General features: G+C 44.0%; 1 protein-coding gene across 1 annotated transcript; it reads right to left on the reverse strand.

Moving 5' to 3' along the window:
• Window positions 1-12,638: 12,638 nt before the first annotated feature.
• On the reverse strand, window positions 12,639-24,591 carry alc (5'-AMP-activated protein kinase subunit beta-1). Its single transcript, XM_080280510.1, has 6 exons — window positions 24,466-24,591; window positions 18,935-19,138; window positions 18,143-18,306; window positions 17,466-17,713; window positions 16,596-16,720; window positions 12,639-13,669 (listed from the first exon to the last, which is right to left on the reverse strand). The coding sequence occupies exons 2-6, from the start codon at window positions 19,130-19,132 to the stop codon at window positions 13,520-13,522; spliced, it is 885 nt and encodes a 294-aa protein (XP_080136636.1). The 5' UTR covers window positions 19,133-19,138; window positions 24,466-24,591; the 3' UTR covers window positions 12,639-13,519.
• Window positions 24,592-24,772: the final 181 nt, after the last annotated feature.

The following is a 24,772-nucleotide window of genomic DNA, read 5'->3' on the forward strand; positions in this document are numbered from 1 at the left end:
GTGCATAAGAGATGTAGTGGTATTAGAGGTAGACTGCAAGATAATGCAGTGTTTGTGATAAGTGGGTGCATAAGAGATGTAGTGGTATTAGAGGTAGACTGCAAGATAATGCAGTGTTTGTGATAAGTGGGTGCATAAGAGATGTAGTGGTATTAGAGGTAGACTGCAAGATAATGCAGTGTTAGTGATAAGTGGGTGCATAAGAGATGTAGTGGTATTAGAGGTAGACTGCAAGATAATGCAGTGTTTGTGATAAGTGGGTGCATAAGAGATGTAGTGGTATTAGAGGTAGACTGCAAGATAATGCAGTGTTTGTGATAAGTGGGTGCATAAGAGATGTAGTGGTATTAGAGGTAGACTGCAAGATAATGCTGATTTCATGTGTGTGGTGTGTCGGGGAGAGCAGGTTGAGACTGTCAGGCTCAAACGTACAGAAAAGGCAATGACTAGGTGGATGTGCAGTGCATCCCTGAGTGCAAGGCCTGGGGGGGCGGGGCTGGGTTTACGATGGAAGAGTTGAGAGGTAGGATGGGACTGGAGTGTATTGGTGTTGTGATGAGGAGAGGTAGACTGAGATGGTTTGGACATGTGGAGAGGATGGGGGATGATAATTGGGTGCAGACGGTGAGAAGTGTTACAGTAACAAGATCAGACACGGTCCCTGGACAACCTAATACTGCGTTTACATATGAATCTGATATGAGATGGAGTGGAGAGGTATATGAGAGAGAGGGTGTGTGAGCTGAGAGCAAGGTAGTGAAGTGGCATTGGACAGGGTGACATGGAGGCGGTTTGTTTGTGGCCACCCCTTATGGGATTGAGGCGTCTGGCAATAGATACCGGTATAGATAGACTGAATGTGATATAGATGAAGTAAGTAACAAGACTGCCGCAACAACTATAAGGAATGTGTACACAGGATGCTCTCTCTCTCTCTCTCTCTCTTTTAATAACAAAACAGAGGAAAGAAAAATGAATAAAAATACTCTAATGATGAAAATTATAAAAGCCGTATAACCCCAAGTACCAGCCAAGAAAATTAATCTCCACAAGCACAGGAGAAAACCCATATCACGTGGCATCTATCTATCTATCTATTGCCAGATGCTTTAATCCCGTAAGAGGTGGCCACAAACAAATTGCCTCCATGTCACCCTGTCCCCTGCCATTTCACTGCCCTGCTCCCAGCTCACACACACCCCTCTCTCACATACCGGTACCTCTCCACTCCATCCCTCCATCTCATCCTTGGCCTCCCCCTCCTTCTCCTCCCCCTCCATCTCACTCACATATGTTCTCCTAGTTAGTCTCTCACTCCATCCTTCCATCTCATCCTCAGTCTCCCCCTCCCTCTCCCCTACATACATCAGGGAAGAAGCGCCGCGCCTGGACCCGTTTATAACAAAGAAAATGAAGACTAGACAGCTTACACCAGAGCCATAAACACAGCCACACACGCAACCAAGAAACCATGAAAAGATTTTGAAAAGAGTTTGGCTGCAGAAGTGAGGTCCAGCAACAGAGCTTTCTGGACGTATGGTAAGTTAACTGCCAAAAAAAAAAAAAAGGAAAAAAAAATCAAAGAAAAACAGACTATGGTAAAACACAGAGAAACAGCCAAAGAAAAAAAAGTCAAAGAAAAACAAAGAAAAAGTCAAAGAAAAACAAAGAAAAACAGCCAAAGAAAAAACAAAACAAAAAAAAGCTAAGAAAAAAGTCAAAGAAAAACAAAGAAAAAACAAAGAAAAACAGCCAAAGAAAAGCCAGGGTCAAAACCTCAACTGTCAAGCCACACAATGGACGATTCACAACGACTGATGGTGGACAAGATGGTGGACAAGATGGGGAACTCAACCAGCTGTGGCATGGGACCCTCACCCCAGCTGTCAGCCACCTACCAGGATGTGAGCATAACACTCCTGTAACTGGTCAGCTTAACCGTACCACACAAGCAGTACTGGTAACATGTGGAGAGGATGGAGGGTGAAAGACTGACGAAGAGAGTGTATGTGAGTGAGGTGGAGGGGGGGAGAGGGAGGGGGAGGCCGAGGATGAGATGGAGGGATGGGGTGGAGAGGTATATGAGAGAGGGGGGTGTGAGTTGGGAGCAGGGCAGTGAAATGGCGGGGGACAGGGCAACTTGGAGGCGGTTTGTTTGTGGCCACCCCAAACGGGATTGAGGCGTCTGGTAATAGATAGATAGATAGAACACAAGACAGGGTCACAAGCAAGCTCCTTGAACTAAGAGCTGAAAAATCCCCTGCAACAGATTATTTACATCCTTGAGTGTTCAACCCCTTTGCCTCAACGATGCTTAAACGTGTTCACAACTCTCCAGGGTGTACACGCGCTGATGCCCCTATTTTGTTTTTGTAGGCTCCAACGAGCTTGCATGCTTCAGCCTTGGTCACCTAATCGCGGCTCTCCAAGCCGCTCAATCTCTGGCAGTCTCCCTGTTCAGTCTCTTAACCCTAAGGTCACACTTAATGACCTCATCCCATGTCTTTCTCGGTCTACCCCTCATAACCCTACCCCCAATATTAACACTTCTCACCTTCCTCACCCAATTATCATCCCCCATCCTCTCCACATGCCCAAACCATCTCAGTCTACCTCTCCTCATCACAACACCAATACACTCCAGTCCCATCCTACCTCTCAACTCTTCCATCGTAAACCCAGCCCCTCCAGGCCTCACACTCAGGGACGCACTGCACATCCACCTAATCATTGTCATTTCTGTACATTTGAGCCTGTGAATATCCTCTTCCTTTACTGCCCAGGTCTCACTACCAGAGGGTCAAGGATGCCAGCAAGAGTCCAGCGTTGTGCAACCAGACAGGTCCCTAACACATCACACCTCTCAAGCTCAGCAAAGACTTAAAGTACGGTACTCTGGCTCCCAACACTCCACTATAGAAGGCAAAGACCAGATCTTCTCTACCTATCTATTGCCAGACGCCTTAATCCCATAAGGGGTGGCCACAAATTGCCTCCATGTCACCCTGTCCCCTGCCATTTCACTGCCCTGCTCCCAGCTCACACCCCGCTCTCTCAAATACCTCTCCACCCCATCCCTCCATCTCATCCTTGGCGTCCCCCTCCCTCTCCCCCCCACCACCTCACTCACATACACTCTCCTCGTCAATCTCTCGTTCTCCATCTTCTCGTCATATAAAACAGCCAAGGAAATCAACTTGGTTACTACTGAAAACCAGTGTGACATCTGTAAACACTGTATAAGCCCTTTTTTTCTTTTTTTTCCTTTTTGATACAAGGAAGAAGGAACCAAAGGCCAGGAGTCCACAAACCATTCCATTCAAGAAAAAACTACCAATTTTATGCTAATCTAACCAATTTTAAGCTAACAACCAATTTTATGCTTACCTAGCCATGGGTAAACCTTTAAAACAGCTCCCACTTTCTCGTGTTTATTTACTTTTTCTTAAATATTTTCATTATTATTATTATTATTATTATCTTTTTCTTACTATAGTATTTTATATTATACTAACCTACTGGGCAAATATGAATTGGAGCAGATGGGAGACGTGGAAGGTGTGTGTAGGATATTTACAGAAGAAATATGTGCAGCATGTGATGTGGTGTGTGGAAGGAAGAGAAGACGGAGGGGGGTGCAAGGAACAGCGTGGTGGACTGAAGAGGTGAAACAGGCTGTGGCACAAAAGAAGAAAGCATACAATGAATGGATGAGAAATAGGGGCGTGGAAGAAGTTGAGAGGCGGAAGAGAGAGGTGAAAAGATTAGTAAGAGAGTGTAAGAAGAGAGTGGATGAGGAATTTGGAAGGAATTTGAGTGTAAAGTGGAGGGACTGTAAGAAAATGTTCTGGAAAGAGGTGAAAAGAGTAAGACAGGGTGGAAGTGAAGTTAGCAGGGGAGTGAAAGATAAAAATGGTAGATTACTAGTGGAGAAGGGAGAAAAAGTGAGCAGATGGAGAGAACACTTTAAGGATTTGTTGAAAATAGAGGATGGAAGTAATGCGAGTATAAGTGGCTGGGAGAAGGAGGGAGGTGAGAAGACAGGAAGAAATCAGTAGGATAGAAGTTGTGGAAGCAATGAAGAAAGTTAAATCGGGGAAAGCCCCAGGAATTGATGGAGTGTGTGGTGAAATGCTGAAGCATGGGGGAGAGATAGTAGTAGAATGGATGTGGAAGATGTGCAGATTGGCCTGGGAGGAAGGTAGAGTCCCGGAGGATTGGAAGTCAGGTATAATTATTCCCTTGTACAAAGGAAAAGGGGAAAAAGAAGTGTGTGGTAAACATAGGGGCATTTGTCTTCTTCGTACAATAGGAAAAGTGTATGGTAGGATACCGGTACTTATTGACAGAGTTAGAGAAAGAACAAAGCAATTAGTTGGAGAAGAACAGGGAGGCTTTAGGAAGGGAAGAGGTTGTGTAGATCAGATATTCATTCTTAGATCTTTAGTGGAAATGTTTCTAGAGAAGGGAAAGAAGTTGTATGCGGCTTTCATGGATTTGGAGAAAGCATAAGACAGGGTGGATAGACAAGGATTGTGGAAAGTATTAAGAATATATGGAGTAGATGGAAAGTTGTTGAATGCTGTGAAGAGTATGTATGATGGTGCGAAGGCTGCAGTGCGTGTGGATGGTGAACTGAGTGAATTTTTCTCTTTGGAGGTTGGGTTGAAACAGGGATGTGTCATGTCTCCATGGTTGTTCAATCTGTTCATGGATGGGGTAATAAAAGAGGTACAAGGTAGGGTAGTGGATGTTGGAGTGGCCCTGGTGAGAGAGGATAGTGTTTGGAAACTCCCTGTACTGTTGTTTGCAGATGATACTGTGTTGTTGAGTGAAGACGAAGGGGAGCTGCAAGGCTTGGTGGATGAGTTTGGGAGAGTGTGTAAGAAACGGAATCTAAAGGTGAATGTTGGGAAGAGTAAAGTGATGGTCTTTGAGAGAGGTGAAGTCAGTGAATGTTCAGCGAGGTTGGATGGTGAGGAATCGGAAAATGTGAGTACGTTTAAGTACTTGGGTAGTGTGATGAGTAAGGATGGAGGTTTGGAGGGTGAAGTGCTTGAAAGGGTACAGCAGGGAAGAAAGGTTGCTGGTTCTTTGAAAGCAGTGATAAGAAACAGGGAAGTGAGCATGGAAGTGAAGAAGTTACTACATGACAGTATTGTGATACCAACTCTAACGTACGGAAGTGAAGCTTGGACGTTGTTGGAAGGACACAAGTCAAGAGTGAGAGCAGTGGAAATGAGTTATTTGAGAGGAGCCTGTGGAGTCACATGGAGAGACAGGCTGACAAATGAGGATATAAAGGAGCGTTGTGGTGTGGATGTGGATGTGATAGGAAGCGTTATGAGGAACACACTGAGGTGGTTTGGCCATGTGGAGAGGATGGAGGGTGAAAGACTGACGAAGAGAGTGTATGTGAGTGAGGTGGAGGGGGGAAGAGGGAGGGGGAGGCCAAGGATGAGATGGAGGGATGGGGTGGAGAGGTATATGAGAGAAAGGGGTGTGAGTTGGGAGCAGGGGAGTGAAATGGCGGGGGACAGGGCGACGTGGAGGCGATTTGTTTGTGGCCACCCCAAACGAGATTGAGGCGTCTGGCAATAGATAGATAGACAGACTAATCTAACCTAACCTATTTTATGCTGACCTGACCCATTTTATGCTAACTATCTATCTATCTATCTATTGCCAGACGCCTCAATCCCGTTTAGGGTGGCCACAAACAAATCGCCCCCAAGTCGCCCTGTCCCCCACCATTTCACTGCCCTGCTCCCAACTCACACCCCCCTCTCTCATATACCTCTCCACCCCATCCCTCCATCTCATCCGCAGCCTCTCCCTCCCTCTTCCCCCCTCCAGCTCACTCACATACACTCTCTTCGTCAGTCTTTCACCCTCCATCCTCTCTACATGGCCAAACCACCTCAGTGTGTTCCTCATAACGCTTCCTATCACATCCACATCCACACCACAACGCTCCTTTATATCCTCATTTGTCAGCCTGTCTCTCCATGTGACTACACAGGCTCCTCTTAAATAACTCATTTCCACTGCTCTCACTCTTGACTTGTGTCCTTCCAACAACGTCCAAGCTTCACTTCCATACGTTAGAGTTGGTATCACAATACTGTCATGTAGTAACTTTTTCACTTCCATGCTCACTTCCCTGTTTCTTATCACTGCTTTCAAAGAACCAGCAACCTTTCTTCCCTGTTGTACCCTTTCAAGCACTTCACCCTCCAAACCTCCATCCTTACTCATCACAATACCCAAAACTTCAACGTACTCACATTTGCTAACCTAACCTATTTTATGCTAACCTAACCCATTTTATGCTAACCTAACCTAACCAAACTTACGCTAACTTAACCCATTTTATGCTGACCTAACCCATTTTATGCTAACCCAACCCAACTTGCTAACCTAAAGCATTACCTGGTTCTATGTCTCCTTAGATTACCAAAATTTGAGCATATATAAAAAAAAAAGAAAAGAAAAGAAAAGAAATTTGAACATATATGAAAAAATTAGAAAAGAGAAATTTGAACACATGAAAAAATTGGAAAAAGAAATCTGACTAGGCTGTAAAAAAAACAATTCAGAAATATTTTTGAATGTAAAAATAAGTGAGAATGAAACAAAAAAAATAATAATAATTGTAATAATAATAATAATAATTTGTTAATGGTGGGACTGTGTAGTGACCATAGGAAGAGAGTGACTGGCAAAAGAGTGACTGAGAGTGACTATACGAAGAGAGTGACTGGCAAAAGAGTGACTGAGAGTGACTATACGAAGAGAGTGACTGACAAAGAGTGACTATAGGAAGAACGACTGACAAAAAGAATGACTAAAGGAAGAGTGACTATAAGTAGGAAGAGAATGACAAAAAAAGTGACTCTAGGAAGTGACTGATGACAAGAGTGACTGACAAAAAGAGTGACTATAAGAAGAGTGACTGATGAAAAGTGACTATAGAGAGACTGTAAGTAGGAAGAGAATGACAAAAAGAGTGACTATAGGAAGAGTGACTGATGAAAAGTGACTATAGAGAGACTATAAGTAGGAAGAGAATGACAAAAAGAGTGACTACAGGAAGAGTGACTGATGACAAGAGTGACTATAGGAAAAGTGACTAAAGGAAGAGTGACTGATGACAAGAGTGACTGATGAAAAGAGTGACTACAGAAGGAGAGTGACTATAGGAAGTGACTGATGAAAAGAGTGACTATAGGAAGAGTGACTGACAAAACGAATGACTACAGAAAGAGAGACTATAAGTAGGAAGAGAATGACAAAAAGAGTGACTATAGGAAGTGACTGATGAAAAGAGTGACTATAGGAAGAGAGTGACTGACAAAAAGAATGACTATAGGAAGAGAGACTGATGAAAAGAGTGACTATAGGAAGAGTGACTGATGACAAGAGTGACTATAGGAAGAGTGACTGATGAAAAGAGTGACTATAGGAAGAGTGACTGATGAAAAGAGTGACTATAGGAAGAGTGACTGATGAAAAGAGTGACTGTATGAAGGGAATGACTGATGAAAAGAGTGACTGTATGAAGGGAATGACTGATGAAAAGAGTGACTACAGGAAGAGTGTGACTGACAAAAAGAGTGACTATAGGAGGAGAGTCACAGATGAAAAGAGTGACTAGAGTGACTAAAGAAAGAATGACTACAGGAAGAGGGTAACTATAGGAAGAGTGACTACAGAAAGTGACTGGAATAGAGTGACTATAGGAAGAGTGACTGTAGACTGACTATAGGAAGAGTGACTGTAGACTGACTATAGGAAGAGTGACTGTAGACTGACTATAGGAAGAGTGACTGTAGACTGACTATAGGAAGAGTGACTGTAGACTGACTATAGGAAGAGTGACTGTAGACTGACTATAGGATGAGTGACTGTAGACTGACTATAGGAAGAGTGACTGTAGACTGACTATAGGAAGAGTGACTGTAGACTGACTATAGGAAGAATGACTGTAGACTGACTATAGGAAGAATGACTGTAGACTGACTATAGGAAGAGTGACTGTAGACTGACTATAGGAAGAGTGACTGTAGACTGACTATAGGAAGAGTGACTGTAGACTGACTATAGGAAGAGTGACTGTAGACTGACTATAGGAAGAGTGACTGTAGACTGACTATAGGAAGAGTGACTGTAGACTGACTATAGGAAAATTGACTAGAAAAAAAGAGTAACTAGAGAATGACTGGGAAATAGAGTGATTAGGGGTATTTAACTCAGGCTAATGAGAGAGAGAGAGAGAGAGAGAGAGAGAGAGAGAGAGAGAGAGAGAGAGAGAGAGAGAGAGAGAGAGAGAGAGAGATAACTGGAGGGGAAAATGGAGTATAAGGGATGACAGTGAGGCTTTGAATTAAAAAAAAATAATAAAAAAAAGATATGGAACTTCAAGGTGAATATGGGAGGATGGTTTGGAGTGGCAGTGAGGGGTGAGGGAGAGAGAACCCGACCATGATGGGCGACAGAGATGCTTAGAATGATATTGGGAGGAGGAGGAGAAGTAGACCGAGAATGAGATGGTGTAAACTTAGGGTCAATGACAGCAAAACAAAGACTTCTCTTCCCCCTATCTCCTATATTTATACCAATGGGCGATTTATTTAAGGCCATGAAGGAAGGATTTCAACACTCACCTCTCATGGACGGGGATTAATGGCCGAAGATCCCGGTTAAATCCACAAACTTGGCGATTATTAGGAAAATCCGGTCATGTTGTGGACGGGCAAGGATCGCAACAAGCCTCAATTTTCCTTCTTTTCTCACTTATTTTCCTACTTGGAGGCTTTATATTTTCCTCACTGGAGCACTCCACTTTCCTGGTTAATCTGTGGGCATTAAATTCCTCATACTCGCCCTGGACTAGTAGAAAACTGCGGTTAAAATGGATGAAAGCGGCTCATACGAGAAGGACGCAGCGGCCATATTGGATTCACCATAACAGTCCACGGGGTCCACAGCCACGGCACCCTATTATTTCACTCCATCCATCTCTTTATTATCCCTTCATTACCCATAAAACACAAAGAAAAAGAACTGTGGAATTTTTTGAAGCCATATATTCAATAACATCTGTTGTATCTTCCTGAAATTTAAATCATTGGGATGTGTCGTAAGCTTTGAATGCAATGTGTCCACACAACGTTTATTTTCTTTTACTATCGTTTGATTTGCATTAACATACATCTAAAATATAACATTACCATTTTAGGGGCAATATATTCAAATAGATCCATGTTATCTTACTGAAATTTGAATAATTGGGAGGATTTGGGATTTTCAAATGCTCCATGCCACAACGTTTATTTTCCACTATGCTAATATACTGTATCAATATTCTTCATTTTGCTTTAAAATCCTTGCAGGGAAATATGTGTTTTTTTTTCTTGTTTCACAGAAATTTATATCAGCAATTCACTTTAGCATTGGCTGTCATATTAGCAGAAGATGCTAGATTGTAGGCTATCACTCAGACCAAATATTTCTGATCTAAAAATTCATTTTCTTTCAATTCTCATGGTTCAAGGTGTTCAGTAATAACACTAACATGAAAAGCTTTACATTCGCTCACGATAAAATTACGTTTCAGTGAACAAAACAAAGGCTGAGTTAGAGACAAGCACTGCCGGGCGCTTAGCCGCGGTGCTCATTTCTGTAATTTAGGCCTTTGAGCCAGTGGCGGATTATTCGTGCACCATTCTGGGATAAATGGCTACTGCATCAACTAGCTTCGTGAGGGAGAGAAAGAGAACCCTCCAATCTGACTACACTTGGCCATCAACTAAGCTGAAAGGAGTTATGGATCTTTGTTATGAGGTAGGAATGAGTCTCCTTGGTTACTAGTCAAATTAACCCTCCAATCTGACTACACTTGGCCATCAATTATGCTGAAAGAGGTTATGGATCTTTGTTATGAGGTATGAATGAGTCTCCTTGGTTACTAGTCAAATCAAGCTCACTCTTTCCTTCATTCTCCCTCTCTCTTCTATTTTCTTCCTCTTCTCACCTGTACAGTATTTATCTATCAGTCTGTACCTATTAACTGTTCTCTTCCTCTCTCTCTCTCACTCACTCACTCTCTTTCTCTCACTCACTCACACACTCGCACACACACAGGAGAGTTAAGCAGACCATTGTATTTAATATTCAAAGAAGCCCTGGGTCAAGGTAAACTACGTGATATTTGGAAGAAAGCAAGGTAAATTTTTAGAAGTAACCAACGTTTTCTTTTAGTATTATTTGTATGGTTTCCAATACAAAATACCGCTTTAATTAGTTATGACCTTCATTTTGGGGGGAAAATCCCCCTTTTGTAATTTTGAGTAAGATTTCCAAAAGTGGGTTTATCCCCCCAAATCAAGATCAAAATTAATTGAAAACACACTAATCTGCACTAACCCAAACTAACCTAACCTAACCTAACCTAGGGCCTGACATAGACCGAGTGCACATTCCTGCACCAGCCAATATGGCGCGACATTCATCCACTACTGAGAGATAGCCTAAATTAAGCCACTATATGACGACCCCTACAAAATTAGCTTCCCCAACTCAAACTAGCCTTAAAGGGTAAGTCTTGGTTAGAGTAGTTTAGGGACGTAATATAATGAAAATCAGTAATGTTGGTTACTTCTAAAGCTATACCGAAAGCAACCATTGTTCCCTTATTCAGGAAAGGTAATAGACGTAATCCACTCAACTACCAACCAGTCTCACTAACCAGTGTTGTAATATACTGGAAAAGCTGGTAAGAAAAATTGGGTAAACCATCTAGAAGAACACAATATAGTAACAGAAAGGCAGTTTGGTTTCGGAAAAGGAAAATCCTGTGTTACTAATCCATTAAGCTACTATGACAGAGTTACTGAAATATTACAGGACAGAGAAGGATGGTGGACAGTATCTATCTAGATTTCAGGAAAGCATAACCATACGTGCTCCCTATGTGTCAACAAGTGGGTTGGTGCCCCCCCCTGTAAAACAACTAACTCAGTGTCAAATGGCCACCCTTTGCGGGATTGTGGTGTCTGGCAATAGATAGATAGATAGATTTGACAGAGTACCACACCAAAGACTTTTATGGCAGCTGTACCATCAAGGAGGTATCCAAGGCAAGCTGTACTGTTGGATGCAGGATTGTCTCAGAAAAAGGGAAATGAGAACAGAACTAAGGGGAAATTACCCATCATGGAGGGAAGAGTTCCACAGGACTCAGTGCTGGCACCAATTATGTTTCTAGTGTATATAAATAACACACACAGTAACACTGGAAATGAAAGCTATCTACATATGTTTGCAGATGATGCAAAAATACAAAGAAGAATTACTAACACAGACTCTTGTAGAGAGCTACAAGAAGAATTGAATAAACTTCATGAATAGAGCAATAAATGGTAAATGGAATTTAATGTGGACAAGTGTCTTAAAAGTGGGAAAAGACTAGACTGGGATTATAAGATAGGAAGATCACCCCTACACATATATATCAGAAAAGGAGAAGGACCTAGGTGTGATTATCAACAAAAAACTATCTCCAGCTGACCACATCAGTGAGAAGGTATGGAATATGTATACATTGCTTGCTGATATGAGGGTAGCATTCACATATATAAATGAAGACATGCTGAGAAAGATAACATCATTCATCAGACCAACCCTGGAGTATGCATCAGTAGTCTGGAATCCTCATCTCAAAAAACACATAGCTAAGACTGAAAAAGTTCAAAGGGCCGCTACAAGATGGATACCAAGCTTAAGGGACCTAAGCTACGAAGAAAGACTAAATAAACTGAATCTACCAACACTACAGGAGAGAAGGAAAAGAGGTGACATGATAATGCTATATAAGTGCATATCAGGAAAGGAGAAAATAGACATAAATGATTACTTAACATATGGAGAAGCATCAGCAAGAGGACACTGGAAAAAACTGCATAAGAAGAGAGGTGATAAAGACGTAAGGAAATTCAGTTTCCCAAACAGAGCAATTGATCAATGGAATGTACTACCGAATGAAATAGTGTGTGCCAAAACAATTCACAAATTTAAGGATATGTACAATAAATATGGTTTAAGACACGGGACAGTACGAGCTTGACTCATTCCTGTAAAGATACAATTAGGTAAGAACAATTAGGTAAGGTAAGAACACACACACACACACACACACACACACACACACACACACACACACACAGGATATGTACCGTACGATAAATATGGTTTAAGACACGGGACAGTACGAGCGTGACTCATTCCTGTAAAGATACAATTAGGTAAGAACACACACACACACACACACGCAGGATATGTACGATAAATATGGTTTAAGACATGGGACAGTACGAGCTGGACTCATTCCTGTAAAGATACAATTAGGTAAGAACAATTAGGTAAGGTAAGAACACACACACACACACACACACACACACACACACACACACACACACAGGATATGTACGATAAATATGGTTTAAGACACGGGACAGTACGAGCTGGACTCATTCCTGTAAAGATACAATTAGGTAAGCACTCTCTCTCTCTCTCTCTCTCTCTCTCACATGCCAAACCAAGGACACTAAAAATAACATCAATATATATCCCTTTTATTTAAAATTTGGAATCCCCAATCCATATATACAAAAAAAAAAAAAAAAAAAAAAAAAAAAAAAAAAAAACAGCTTACACCCAAATTCTATCATATATTAAGGTATTTTTTTAAGACAGGGACAAGAAGCAAGAGAGACTAACTAGGAGAGTATGTGAGTGAGGTGGAGGGGGAGACCAAGCATGAGATGGAGGGATGGAGAGACTAACTAGGAGTGCGTGAGGGAGAGGGATGGAGTGGAATGGTTTGAGAGTGGGAGACTAACTAGGAGTGTGTATGTATGTGAGGTGGAGGGGGAGAGAGGGAGGGGAGACCAAGGATGAGATGGAGGGATGGAGAGGTATACAGGAGAGGGGGTTGTGAGCTGGGGGGAGGGCAGTGAAATGGCAGGGGAATAGGATGACATGGAGGCAATTTGTTTGTGGCCACCCCTTATGGGATTAAGGCATCTGGCAATAGATAGACAGATAAAGATAGATAGAATTTAAGCCTATTACTATATTACATAAATCTATGTGAATATATAATCAGTATAATACATCGTTATCTATATGTGGAAAGATTAGAGTAATATTTATAGCTTACTCTGTGGCTTTTGTGCTGAGAGAGAGAGAGAGAGAGGAGGAGGAGGAGGAGGAGGAGTATGGTTGATATACACAAAAAGATGTAGATAAATAGACAAAAAGAAAGAGAGAGAGAGAGAGAGAGAGGAGGAGTATGGTTGAGACATAGCTAGAGATATACAAAGAGAGAGAGAGAGAGAAGAGGAGGAGTAAGGCTGAGATAGATAAATAGACAGATCGACAGAGATACAGCTAAAGAGAGAGAGAGGGAGAGGGAGAAAGGAAAAGAGAGAGAGAGAGAATCAGCCAGGCGTTGGGTCTATTCAATGGGCCGATAGATCAAGGTGGTGACACACTTCTTGCGGTAGCGATGGCTCGTCGACAACACCATCATGCCATCCCGGATGCTCAGCGCATACATGTGGTTCAGCATCACGTGGTTCGGCTCAGGGAGGAGAGTGGGTTCGCACTGGGGAGAGGGAGACAGAGATTGAGCACAGATTAGATGACTGACAGACATAGAAAAAGAGTGATAAAGGTGAAGGAAGAAGTAGGAAGCACTACATCAAGTGAGTGGATGATGGTAAGAAATAGGAAGAGAGGAGGACAGGCACAGAAAAAGAATGATAAAGGCCAAGGAAGAAGTAGGCAGCACTACATCAAGTGAGTGGATAATGGTGAGAAATAGGAAGAGAGGAGGACAGGCACAGAAAAAGAATGGTTAAGGCTAAGGAAGAAGTAGGCAGCACTACATCAAGTGAGTGGATAATGGTGAGAAATAGGAAGAGTGGAGGACAGAGACTGATAAAGGTGAAGGAAGAATTAGCACCACATCAAGTGAATGGATGATGACCAAATATTGTGCAAGAGTAAACTGCATTTGTACAAAGAAAGGAATACCCAGCGGATGTTATGCACCCATCTAGCAACAAACTGTCATCCCTTTTCTGTCCAACTCTCTAATGCAAGAGTTAACCGTTACTCCCAGTCCTTCATTTATGCAACAGGTCAACTCTGGAACTGTCTCCCTCTGTCTGTATTTCCTACTTTAACCGTTACTCCCAGTCCTTCATTTATGCAACAGGTCAACTCTGGAACTGTCTCCCTCTGTCTGTATTTCCAACTTTAACCGTTACTCCCAGTCCTTCATTTATGCAACAGGTCAACTCTGGAACTGTCTCCCTCTGTCTGTATTTCCTACTTTAACCGTTACTCCCAGTCCTTCATTTATGCAACAGGTCAACTCTGGAACTGTCTCCCTCTGTCTGTATTTCCAACTTTAACCGTTACTCCCAGTCCTTCATTTATGCAACAGGTCAACTCTGGAACTGTCTCCCTCTGTCTGTATTTCCTACTTTAACCGTTACTCCCAGTCCTTCATTTATGCAACAGGTCAACTCTGGAACTGTCTCCCTCTGTCTGTATATCCTACTTTAACCGTTACTCCCAGTCCTTCATTTATGCAATAGGTCAACTCTGGAACTGTCTCCCTCTGCCTGTATTTCCTACTTTAACCATTACTCCCAGTCCTTCATTTGTGCAACAGGTCAACTCTGGAACTGTGTTTTGGTCTGCCTCTCACTACCCCACCCCCAACATTAACACTTCTCACTTTCTGCACCCATTTATCATCCCCCATCCTCTTCACATGCCCAAACCATCTCAGTCTACCCCTCCTCATCACAACACCAATACACTCCAGTCCCAACCTTCCCATCAACACTTCCATCGTATACCCAGCCTCCCCACTTCTCACTGTGCCAGATGCCTCAATCCCGTTTGGGGTGGCCACAAACAAATTGCCTCCACGTCACCCTGTCCCCCGCCATTTCACTGCCCTGCTCCCAGATCACACCCCCCTCTTTCATATACCTCTCCACCCCATCCCTCCATCTCATCCTCAGCCTCTCCCTCCTTCTCCCCCCTCCACCTCACTCACATATACTCTCTTCGTCAGTCTTTCACCCTCCATCCTTTCCACTGTGCTGTTACAATATAGTTTTTAATATAATGCTACAAACTAAGTCTATCTGAATTGCCATATAATCTGGATTTTTTCATCGTTATCTTCCTGTGAAATGGTGGGGCACAGGGTGACATGGAGGCGATTTGTTTGTGGCCACCCCTTACGGGATTAAGGTGTCTGGCAATAGATAGACAGATAGATAGATAGATCTTCCTGTTACCAGACACCTCCTGCCCTATGTTTAATCAAATATAACTCACTTCTTTTGTCCTTAGCCAGTACTCTCGATCTTTGAGGAAGCTCACTAACGCGCGCTGTTACCCTAATCCTTCCCATCCGTGCTTGTGTTCATTTATAACATTCTGGCTCTATCGGATACGTTTATGTGAAGCTACAGAACGTAGTGAATGTTTTTGGTGTATCAGATAGAGCCAGGATTCCGGGGGCTTGAATGATGAGTGAATGGAAGCGTGGCCCATTGACTCTATCGGATACGTTTATGTGAAGCTACAGAACGTGGTGAATGTTTTTGGTGTATCAGATAGAGCCAGGATTCCGGGGGCTTGAATGATGAGTGAATGGAAGCGTGGCCCATTGACTCTATCGGATACGTTTATGTGAAGCTACAGAACGTGGTGAATGTTTTTGGTGTATCAGATAGAGCCAGGATTCCGGGGGCTTGAATGATGAGTGAATGGAAGCGTGGCCCATTGACTCTATCGGATACGTTTATGTGAAGCTACAGAACGTGGTGAATGTTTTTGGTGTATCAGATAGAGCCAGGATTCCGGGGGCTTGAATGATGAGTGAATGGAAGTGTGGCCCATTGACTCTATCGGATACGTTTATGTGAAGCTACAGAACGTAGTGAATGTTTTTGGTGTATCAGATAGAGCCAGGATTCCGGGGGCTTGAATGATGAGTGAATGGAAGTGTGGCCCACTGACTCTATTGGATACGTTTATGTGAAGCTACAGAACGTGGTGAATGTTTTTGGTGTATCAGATAGAGCCAGGATTCCGGGGGCTTGAATGATGAGTGAATGGAAGTGTGGCCCATTGACTCTATCGGATACGTTTATGTGAAGCTACAGAACGTGGTGAATGTTTTTGGTGTATCAGATAGAGCCAGGATTCCGGGGGCTTGAATGATGAGTGAATGGAAGTGTGGCCCATTGACTCTATCGGATACGTTTATGTGAAGCTACAGAACGTGGTGAATGTTTTTGGTGTATCAGATAGAGCCAGGATTCGAACCCCACCCCATACCACCTGACCCCACCCAAACCCACCTCACCGCACCCATTCCAACCTTCCCCCACACCTCCTTCCTCTACCCAACCCCACTGCACCCCACACCACCCTACCCACACCACCCAACCCCACCCTAACCCACCCCACACCACCCCACTCAGGTCCTATGGCCTCACCGATATGGGAGTGTCTTTGTTGAGGATGACTTGCAGCAGGTGGGGTGGCAGCACAGGGGGGCCGCGCATCTTTTCGTTTTGTTGATATTCCGGGATGTCCTGCGAGTATTCTTCACCTTGGTCGTCTGTGGATAGACAGACAGATAGATAGATACATGGCTAGACAGACAGATAGATGGATAGATTGATATACCTGTAGATAGATCATTAAATAGATTTCTTCCCTCCCTCCCTTCCTTCCTCCTTCCTAATTTTTCTTTTCATCTCCCCTTCCTTCCTTCCTCCCTCCTTCCCAACCCCCACTTTTCCTTCCCTCCCCTCTCTCCTCCCTCCCTTCCTTCCTTTCTCCTACCTTCTACTTTTCTCCATCTTTCTCTCTCTCTCTCCTTTCCTCTGTCTTTCTCTCCCTCTTTTCCCATTTTTCCTTCCCTCCCCCTGTCTCATCCTTTCTCCCACTTTCTCCTGTCTTCTTCCCTCCCTCCCTCTCTCTCTTCCCTCCACCCACCATGCACCTTATCCCTGTGCTCTTTCACTGCATTGAGGTCGTTCATTTTGTCATTTGGGTCTGTCACTGCTTCCTCCCTCCCTTTCCTTCTTTCCTTCATCCTTCTCTCCCTCCCTCCCTTTCTCTCTCTCTCCACCTTCTTTCCTCCCTCCCTCCTTCCCTCCACTCACCATGCACCTTGTCCCTGCGTTCCTTCTCTGCATTGGGGTCGTCCAGCTTGTTGTCATTCGGGTCTCTCAGCAGGGCATTCTCAAACTCCTCAAAGTCCGATTCGTTTATCATAATTTCTCTTCTCCTTTCCCTCCCTCCCTCCCTTTCTCTCTCTCTCCACCTTCTTTCCTCCCTTCCTCCCTCCCTCCACTCACCATGCACCTTGTCCCTGCGTTCTTTCTCTGCATTGGGGTCGTCCAGCTTGTTGTCATTGGGGTCGCGCAGCAGGGCATTCTCAAACTCCTCAAAGTCTGAGTCGTTTATGGTAATCACGTTGTTTTTTGTGCCGAGGGTGTTGGACACGGCTGCCTCACCGTCCCGCACCTTCCACTCCCCGTCCACGAAGAATTTATACTCGTGTTTACCCTCCGGCAGGTCAACAATGGCCACAAAGTCCTTCTCACTGAAATGAAAGGAAAGAAAATGGGGTGGGTCAGCGCTCTCTCTCTACCTCTCCTTTTACTGTTCCTTCGTTCCCTCTCTCTCTCTCTCTCTCTCACAGTAAAGAAAATATAGAAAATGGGGTGAGTTGGCTTTATTATTGTCAGTCTGTCTCTCTCATTTTCATTCCTTCATTTTCTGTCTGTCTGTCTGTCTGTCTCTCTCTTTGTCTGTCTGTCTGTCTCTCTCTCTCTCACTTTTTCATTTTGTCATTCTACCTCTGCCTCTCTTATTTTTGTTCCTTCATTCTCTCTCTCTCTCTCTCTCTCTCATTTTGCTTATCTATCTATCTATCTATCTTTCTACCCATCTGTCTATCCATCCATCCATCTACCTATCCATCCATCTACCTATCTACCCATCTATCTATCTATCTATCAACCCCACTCACCTCTTCACCATAGGGATTCGCTGCCACTCGTTGAAGGTCCCTGCAATTGCCACATTATTACCACCTCCGGTCCACTTAATAACAAACGGAAGCATTTTGCGATTTCCGTGGATGAGAGACGGACGTGGTCGCTGTGGTATGGGGTCCTCATTCTCCTTTCCGCTCTGTAAGGTGAGTGGATGGTTTAATGGAAGGGCTGTCTGTCTATCTATCCATTGCCAGATGCCATAATCCCATAAGGGGTGGCCACAAATAAATCGCCTCCATGTCACCCTGTCCCCTGCCATTTCACTGCCCTCCCCCTGCTCACCATTCCCCCCTCTCTCTCTCACCTCCCCACTCCATCCCTCCATCTCATCCTTGGTCTCCCCCTCCCTCTGCCCCCCTCCACCTCACTCACAAACACTCTCCTCGTCAGTCTTTCATTCTTCATCCTCTCCACTCCATCCCTCCATCTCACCCTTGGACTCCCCCTCCATCACACACACACACACACACACACACACACAGAGCCAGTCTCACCCTCCGTCACACACACACACACACACTCCCAGCCAGTCTCACCCTCCGTCACACACACACACACACACACACACACACACACACACACACACACACACAGCCAGTCTCACCCTCCATCCCTCCATCTCATCCTCGATGTCCCCTTCCAACTCACTCACACATACACTCTCCTAGTCAGTCTTTCATATTCTCTCTCTCTCCCCTCCATCTATTTCCTAGTCATTCCCTCACTCTCCACCTCTCCCACAAAAACATCGCACACGGCCTTACCTTCGTTCCTGCCGACAAGATAACAGGGTGGTGGTCATCGTCGGACTGCTGGGCGTGTAGTTTGGGGGTCTGGCGGTTGCGTTCGAAGGTAAATGCAGTGCCATCGGCCCTGACGCCTGGGGAGTAGGGGGCGGCGTCGACAGATTTAGAGCCGCTGCGATCGCCCCTCCTGTGTTCCCCTGATTGCTGGTTGCCCATGGTGTGCTGTGGGGGGGAGTGGGGGTATTATTATTATTATTATCACATAATAATAATATGGAGAGACAGGCTGACGAATGAGGATAAAAAGGAGCGTTGTGGCGTGGATGTGGATGTGATAGGAAGCGTTATGAGGAACACACTGAGGTGGTTTGGCCATGTGGAGAGGATGGAGGGTGAAAGACTGACGAAGAGAGTGTATGTGAGTGAGGTGGAGGGGGGAAGAGGGAGGGGGAGGCCAAGGATGAGATGGAGGGATGGGGTGGAGAGGTATATGAGAGAAGGGGGTGTGAGTTGGGAGCAGGGCAGTGAAATGGCGGGAGACAGGGCAACTTGAAGGCGATTTGTTTGTGGCCACCCCAAACGGGATTGAGGCGTCTGGCAATAGATAGATAGATAGATAGATTATTATTATTATTAGTATTATTATTATTATTATCACCACCTGTTCTATGCTACTATATTACTACTACCACTGGTATTACTATTATTATTATTATTTTATTATTAATACTACTCCTACTACCACTACTGGTATGAATGCTATTACAGTGAAAGCTCAATCATCTGAGTTTGGAATATCCTGACTTTGGCGTACCTGGCTTGTGACCAGCTAATTACAGTGGTGCAGCAGTCGTTTTCATTTTTGTTTTCGTTTTTGACGGCTCCAACACGCTTGCATGCAACGGCCTTGGTCACCTAATGGCGGCTCTCCATGCTGCTCGATCTCTGGCAGCTTCCCTATTCAGTGCCTTATCCCTGAGGTCACACTCAATGACCTTGTCTCAGGTCTTTTTTGGTCTGCCTCTCACAACCCCACCCCCAACATTAACACCTCTCACTTTCTGCACCCATTTATAATGCCCCATCCTCTCCATATGCCCAAACCATCTCAGTCTACCCCTCCTCATCACAAACCATCTCAGTCTATCCCTCCTCATCACAGACCATCTCAGTCTACCCCTCCTCATCACAAACCATCTCAGTCTATCCCTCTTCATCACAAACCATCTCAGTCTACCCCTACTCATCACAAACTATCTCAGTCCACCCCTCCTCATCACAAACCATCTCAGTCTACCCCTCCTCACCACAAACCATCTCAATCTACCCTTTCTCATCACAAACCATCTCAGTCTACCCCTCCTCATCACAAATCATCTCAGTCTACCCCTCCTCATCACAACACCAATACACTCCAGTCCCATCCTACCTCTCAACTCTTCCATTGTAAACCCAGCCCCCCCAGGCCTCACACTCAATGCCATTTCTCTACTTTGAGCCTGTGAATATCTTCCTTTACTCACTCACTCGCATGAGCCTGTGAATATCCTCTTCCTTTACTGAGGTCTCACTACCATACAGTCATTTCTGTACGTTTGAGCCTGTGAATCCTCTTCCTTTACTGCCCAGGTCTCACTACCATACAATAACACACACACACACACACACACACACACACACACACACACACATCCACCTAATCACTGTCATTTCTGTATGTTTGAGCCTGTGAATATCCTCTTCCTTTACTGCCCAGGTCTCACTACCATACACCATTACACACACACACACACACACACACATCCACCTAATCATTGTCATTTCTGTACGTTTGAGCCTGTGAATATCCTCTTCCTTTACTGCCCAGGTCTCACTACCATACAGCATTACACACACACACACACACACACATCCACCTAATCACTGTCATTTCTGTACGTTTGAGCCTGTGAATATCCTCTTCCTTTACTGCCCAGGTCTCACTACCATACATCATTACACACACACACACACACACACACACACACACACATCCACCTAATCACTGTCATTTCTGTACGTTTGAGCCTGTGAATATCCTCTTCCTTTACTGCCCAGGTCTCACTACCATACATCATTACACACACACACACACACACACACACACACACACACACACACACACACACACACACACACACACACATCCACCTAATCACTGTCATTTCTGTATGTTTGAGCCTGTGAATATCCTCTTCCTTTACTGCCCAGGTCTCACTACCATACAGCATTACACACACACACACACACACACACACACACACACACACACACACACATCCACCTAATCACTGTCATTTCTCTATGTTTGAGCCTGTGAATATCCTCTTCCTTTACTGCCCAGGTCTCACTACCATACATCATTACACACACACACACACACACACACACACACACACACACACACACACACACACACACACATCCACCTAATCACTGTCATTTCTCTACGTTTGAGCCTGTGAATATCCTCTTCCTTTACTGCCCAGGTCTCACTACCACACAGCATTACACACACACACACACACACACACACACACACACACACACACACACACATCCACCTAATCACTGTCATTTCTGTACGTTTGAGCCTGCGAATATCCTCTTCCTTTACTGCGCAGGTCTCACTACCATACATCATTACACACACACACACACACACACACACACACACATCCACCTAATCACTGTCATTTCTGTACGTTTGAGCCTGTGAATATCCTCTTCCTTTACTGCCCAGGTCTCACTACCATACACCATTACACACACACACACACACACACACACACACACACACACACATCCACCTAATCACTGTCATTTCTGTACGTTTGAGCCTGTGAATATCCTCTTCCTTTACTGCGCAGGTCTCACTACCATACATCATTACACACACACACACACACACACACACACACACACGCACACACACACACATCCACCTAATCACTGTCATTTCTTTACGTTTGAGCCTGTGAATATCCTCTTCCTTTACTGCGCAGAAAAATACGGAAAACAAACAGGAGGAATATGAATTGAATTAGTAACGTCCTTCTGCTGCTTAAAGTGTACATTTCTATTTATCTATCTATTATTTATCTATTGCCAGATGCCTTAATCCTGTAAGGGGTGGCCACAAACACATCACCTCCATGTCACCCTGTCCCCCACCATTTCATTGCCCTGCTTCCAGCTCACACCCCCCTCTCTCATATACCTCTCCACTCCATCCCTCCATCTCATCCTTGGCCTCCTCCTCCCTTTCCCCCCCCTCTTGACCTCACTCAAATACATTCTTCTTGTCAGTCTCTCACTCTCCATCCTCTCCACATGGTCAAACCACCTCAGTGTATTTCTCCTAACGCTTTCAATCACATCAACATCTACACCGCAATGCACCTTCACATACACTCTCCTTATCAGTCTCTCACTCTCCATCCTGTCCACATAGCCAAACCACCTCAGTGTGTTTCTCTTAACGCTTCCTATCACATCCACATCTGTACATTTACCGATAAATATCCCGGTATCAATCTAACGGAGATCAAGCAGCGTGGACAGACGGCATTAGGTGACCAAGGCCAACTCGTGAAAGCATGTTGGAGCCATCAAAAACAAACAGATGAGCGAGATAGTGAGAGAAAGAAAGAAAGAGAGAGAGTATATTTGTTGCATGCATGGCCTGTCTCATAACTGACCCTTGTGTGTTTTGGGCTGGAAGAAATTTTAAAATATCGCCATTCATAATTTTTGCATTATTAGCCAAAATTGTTTAAAATAATTATACAGTAAAACCTCGATATAACGGACTTCAATAGACCGGAATTCACTTTTATCGGACTCGAGGAGCTGCCTGACTAAATTCCTAAACATCGGAAAAAAGTCTGATAAAGCCAGAAGCAGTGCGGACTGCCCAACCACTTCAGCTGTGTTCACCACAATAGGGTAAATAAAAGACATGTTTATCAGTGTACAGTACAGTATTATTATATATATTATACCATTGGATTAATGTAGTGAAGGTATAACACAGTACAGTATTATTATATATATTATACCATTGGATTATTGTAGTGAAGATATAACACAGTACAGTATTATTATATATATTATACCATTGGATTATTGTAGTGAAGATATAACACAGTACAGTATTATTATATATATTATACCATTGGATTATTGTAGTGAAGATATAACACAGTACAGTACAGCAATGGTAGTCAAAACAGTTTAAAACCATTCATGTGATCCACACTAATCTCTGATATATTGCACAAAGTCGGGGTTAGCAGGGGGAAGTCTGGATGTCGCTTTTATCGGAATTTCGCGTTTTTCGGACTGGCTTGGGCCCCAATGAGTCCATTATAGTGAGGTCTTACTGTACTTGTGTTTTGCTCCCAGTGGATAATCGTGGTTTTGGACTATTTGCGCAGCCCTTCACACCCTATAGTCAGGATAATTAGGCTATCACTATTACTATTATTGTGGTGTGGATGTGGATGTGATAGAAGGCGTTAGGAGGAATACACCGAGGTGACTTAGCCATGTGGAGAGGATGGAGAGTGAGAGACTAATGAGGAGAGTGTATGAGTGAAGTGGAGGGGGGAGAGGGAGGGGGAGGCCAAGGATGAGATGGAGGAATGGAGCAGAGAGCTAAATAAGAGAGGAGGGTGTAAATTAGGGATGAGGGCAGCGAAATGGCAGGGGACAGGGTGACATGGAGGCGATTTGTTTGTGGCCACCCCTATGATATTAAGGTGTCTGGCTATAGATGAATAGATAGACAGATAGATACAAAGTCAATATTTATCAGAATTGCTTTATTTTGAGGTGGTGATGGTGGGGGAGGGAGGGAGTGAGAAAATGGCAAAGAAGAGAAGTTTTTAAGACATGGCCATCATCTATCTATCTATCTATCTATTGCGACACCTCAATCCCATTTGGGGTGGCCACAAACAAATCACCTCCACGTCACCCTGTCCCCCGCCATTTCACTGCCCTGCTCCCAACTCACACCCCCCTCTCTCTTATACCTCTCCACCCCATCCCTCCATCTCATCCTTGGCCTCCCCCTCCCTCTTCCCCCCTCCACCTCACTCACATACACTCTCCTCGTCAGTCTTTCACTCTCCATTCTCTCCATTAAAAACACATGAAAATACATCAGAAAAAATTGAAATCAAGAGAAAAATAAATGGCTGAATTAAATGAACTCATGAAAGGTGTAGTTTCTTCACCTAACTTGGCTCAAACTTCCATATTATTGTTGCTTATTTTTGTACAATTTAGTGGCCAAAAAAGCCAGTACTACAGCTCTCCATCCTTTCCATGGCGCTTCTTCGTGACTAGCATCATATCATAGCATTAATCTATTGCCACAGCTCGGCATAATCGCGATGGAGACTGGAATTTTAGGCCGAGTTAGAGTAAAAAGGGTGTAGGCAAACGTACTGCAATATTTGGGTTTAATTAAGGCAGGAAGTAAATGAAGGCCTCATGCTTACTTAATTAATCCAAAAGCTGCCAAAAATTGAAGGGAAGGTCGTCCTGGCCACTCTGGTCTCGCCTCAACAACAGTTTTTCATTTTTTGTTGCCGAGTAAAGGCTAAACGCTGACCTTCTTCCTGCGAGTATGGCTAGTCTTGAGGGAGGGACAAATGTTTTTCCACTAATATTAAAGTAATTCTTAAGAAATCAACATTCATTTACATTCTGGTAAAGTTAGTACTATTTACAAATCAAGAAAAGGCACTGTCAGTTGAAGTTATTCGAAATTAACATAAGTACTGATGTCAAAAACAGATATAAAAT

Source organism: Coenobita brevimanus, chromosome 10, assembly GCF_032717465.1.
Source record: "Coenobita brevimanus isolate Jiangsu-jjx chromosome 10, ASM3271746v2, whole genome shotgun sequence".
NCBI classification, from domain to species: domain Eukaryota; kingdom Metazoa; phylum Arthropoda; class Malacostraca; order Decapoda; family Coenobitidae; genus Coenobita; species Coenobita brevimanus.

Coding starts and splice junctions, on each gene's coding strand:
- alc (XM_080280510.1), bottom strand. CDS start 19,132: ATGGGCAACCAGCAATCAGGGGAACACAGGAGGGGCGATCGCAGCGGC. Junction 17,714..18,142: donor CGAATCCCTATGGTGAAGAG/GTGAGTGGGGTT, acceptor CTTTCATTTCAG/TGAGAAGGACTTTGTGGCCA. Junction 16,721..17,465: donor ACGCAGGGACAAGGTGCATG/GTGAGTGGAGGG, acceptor GTCTATCCACAG/ACGACCAAGGTGAAGAATAC.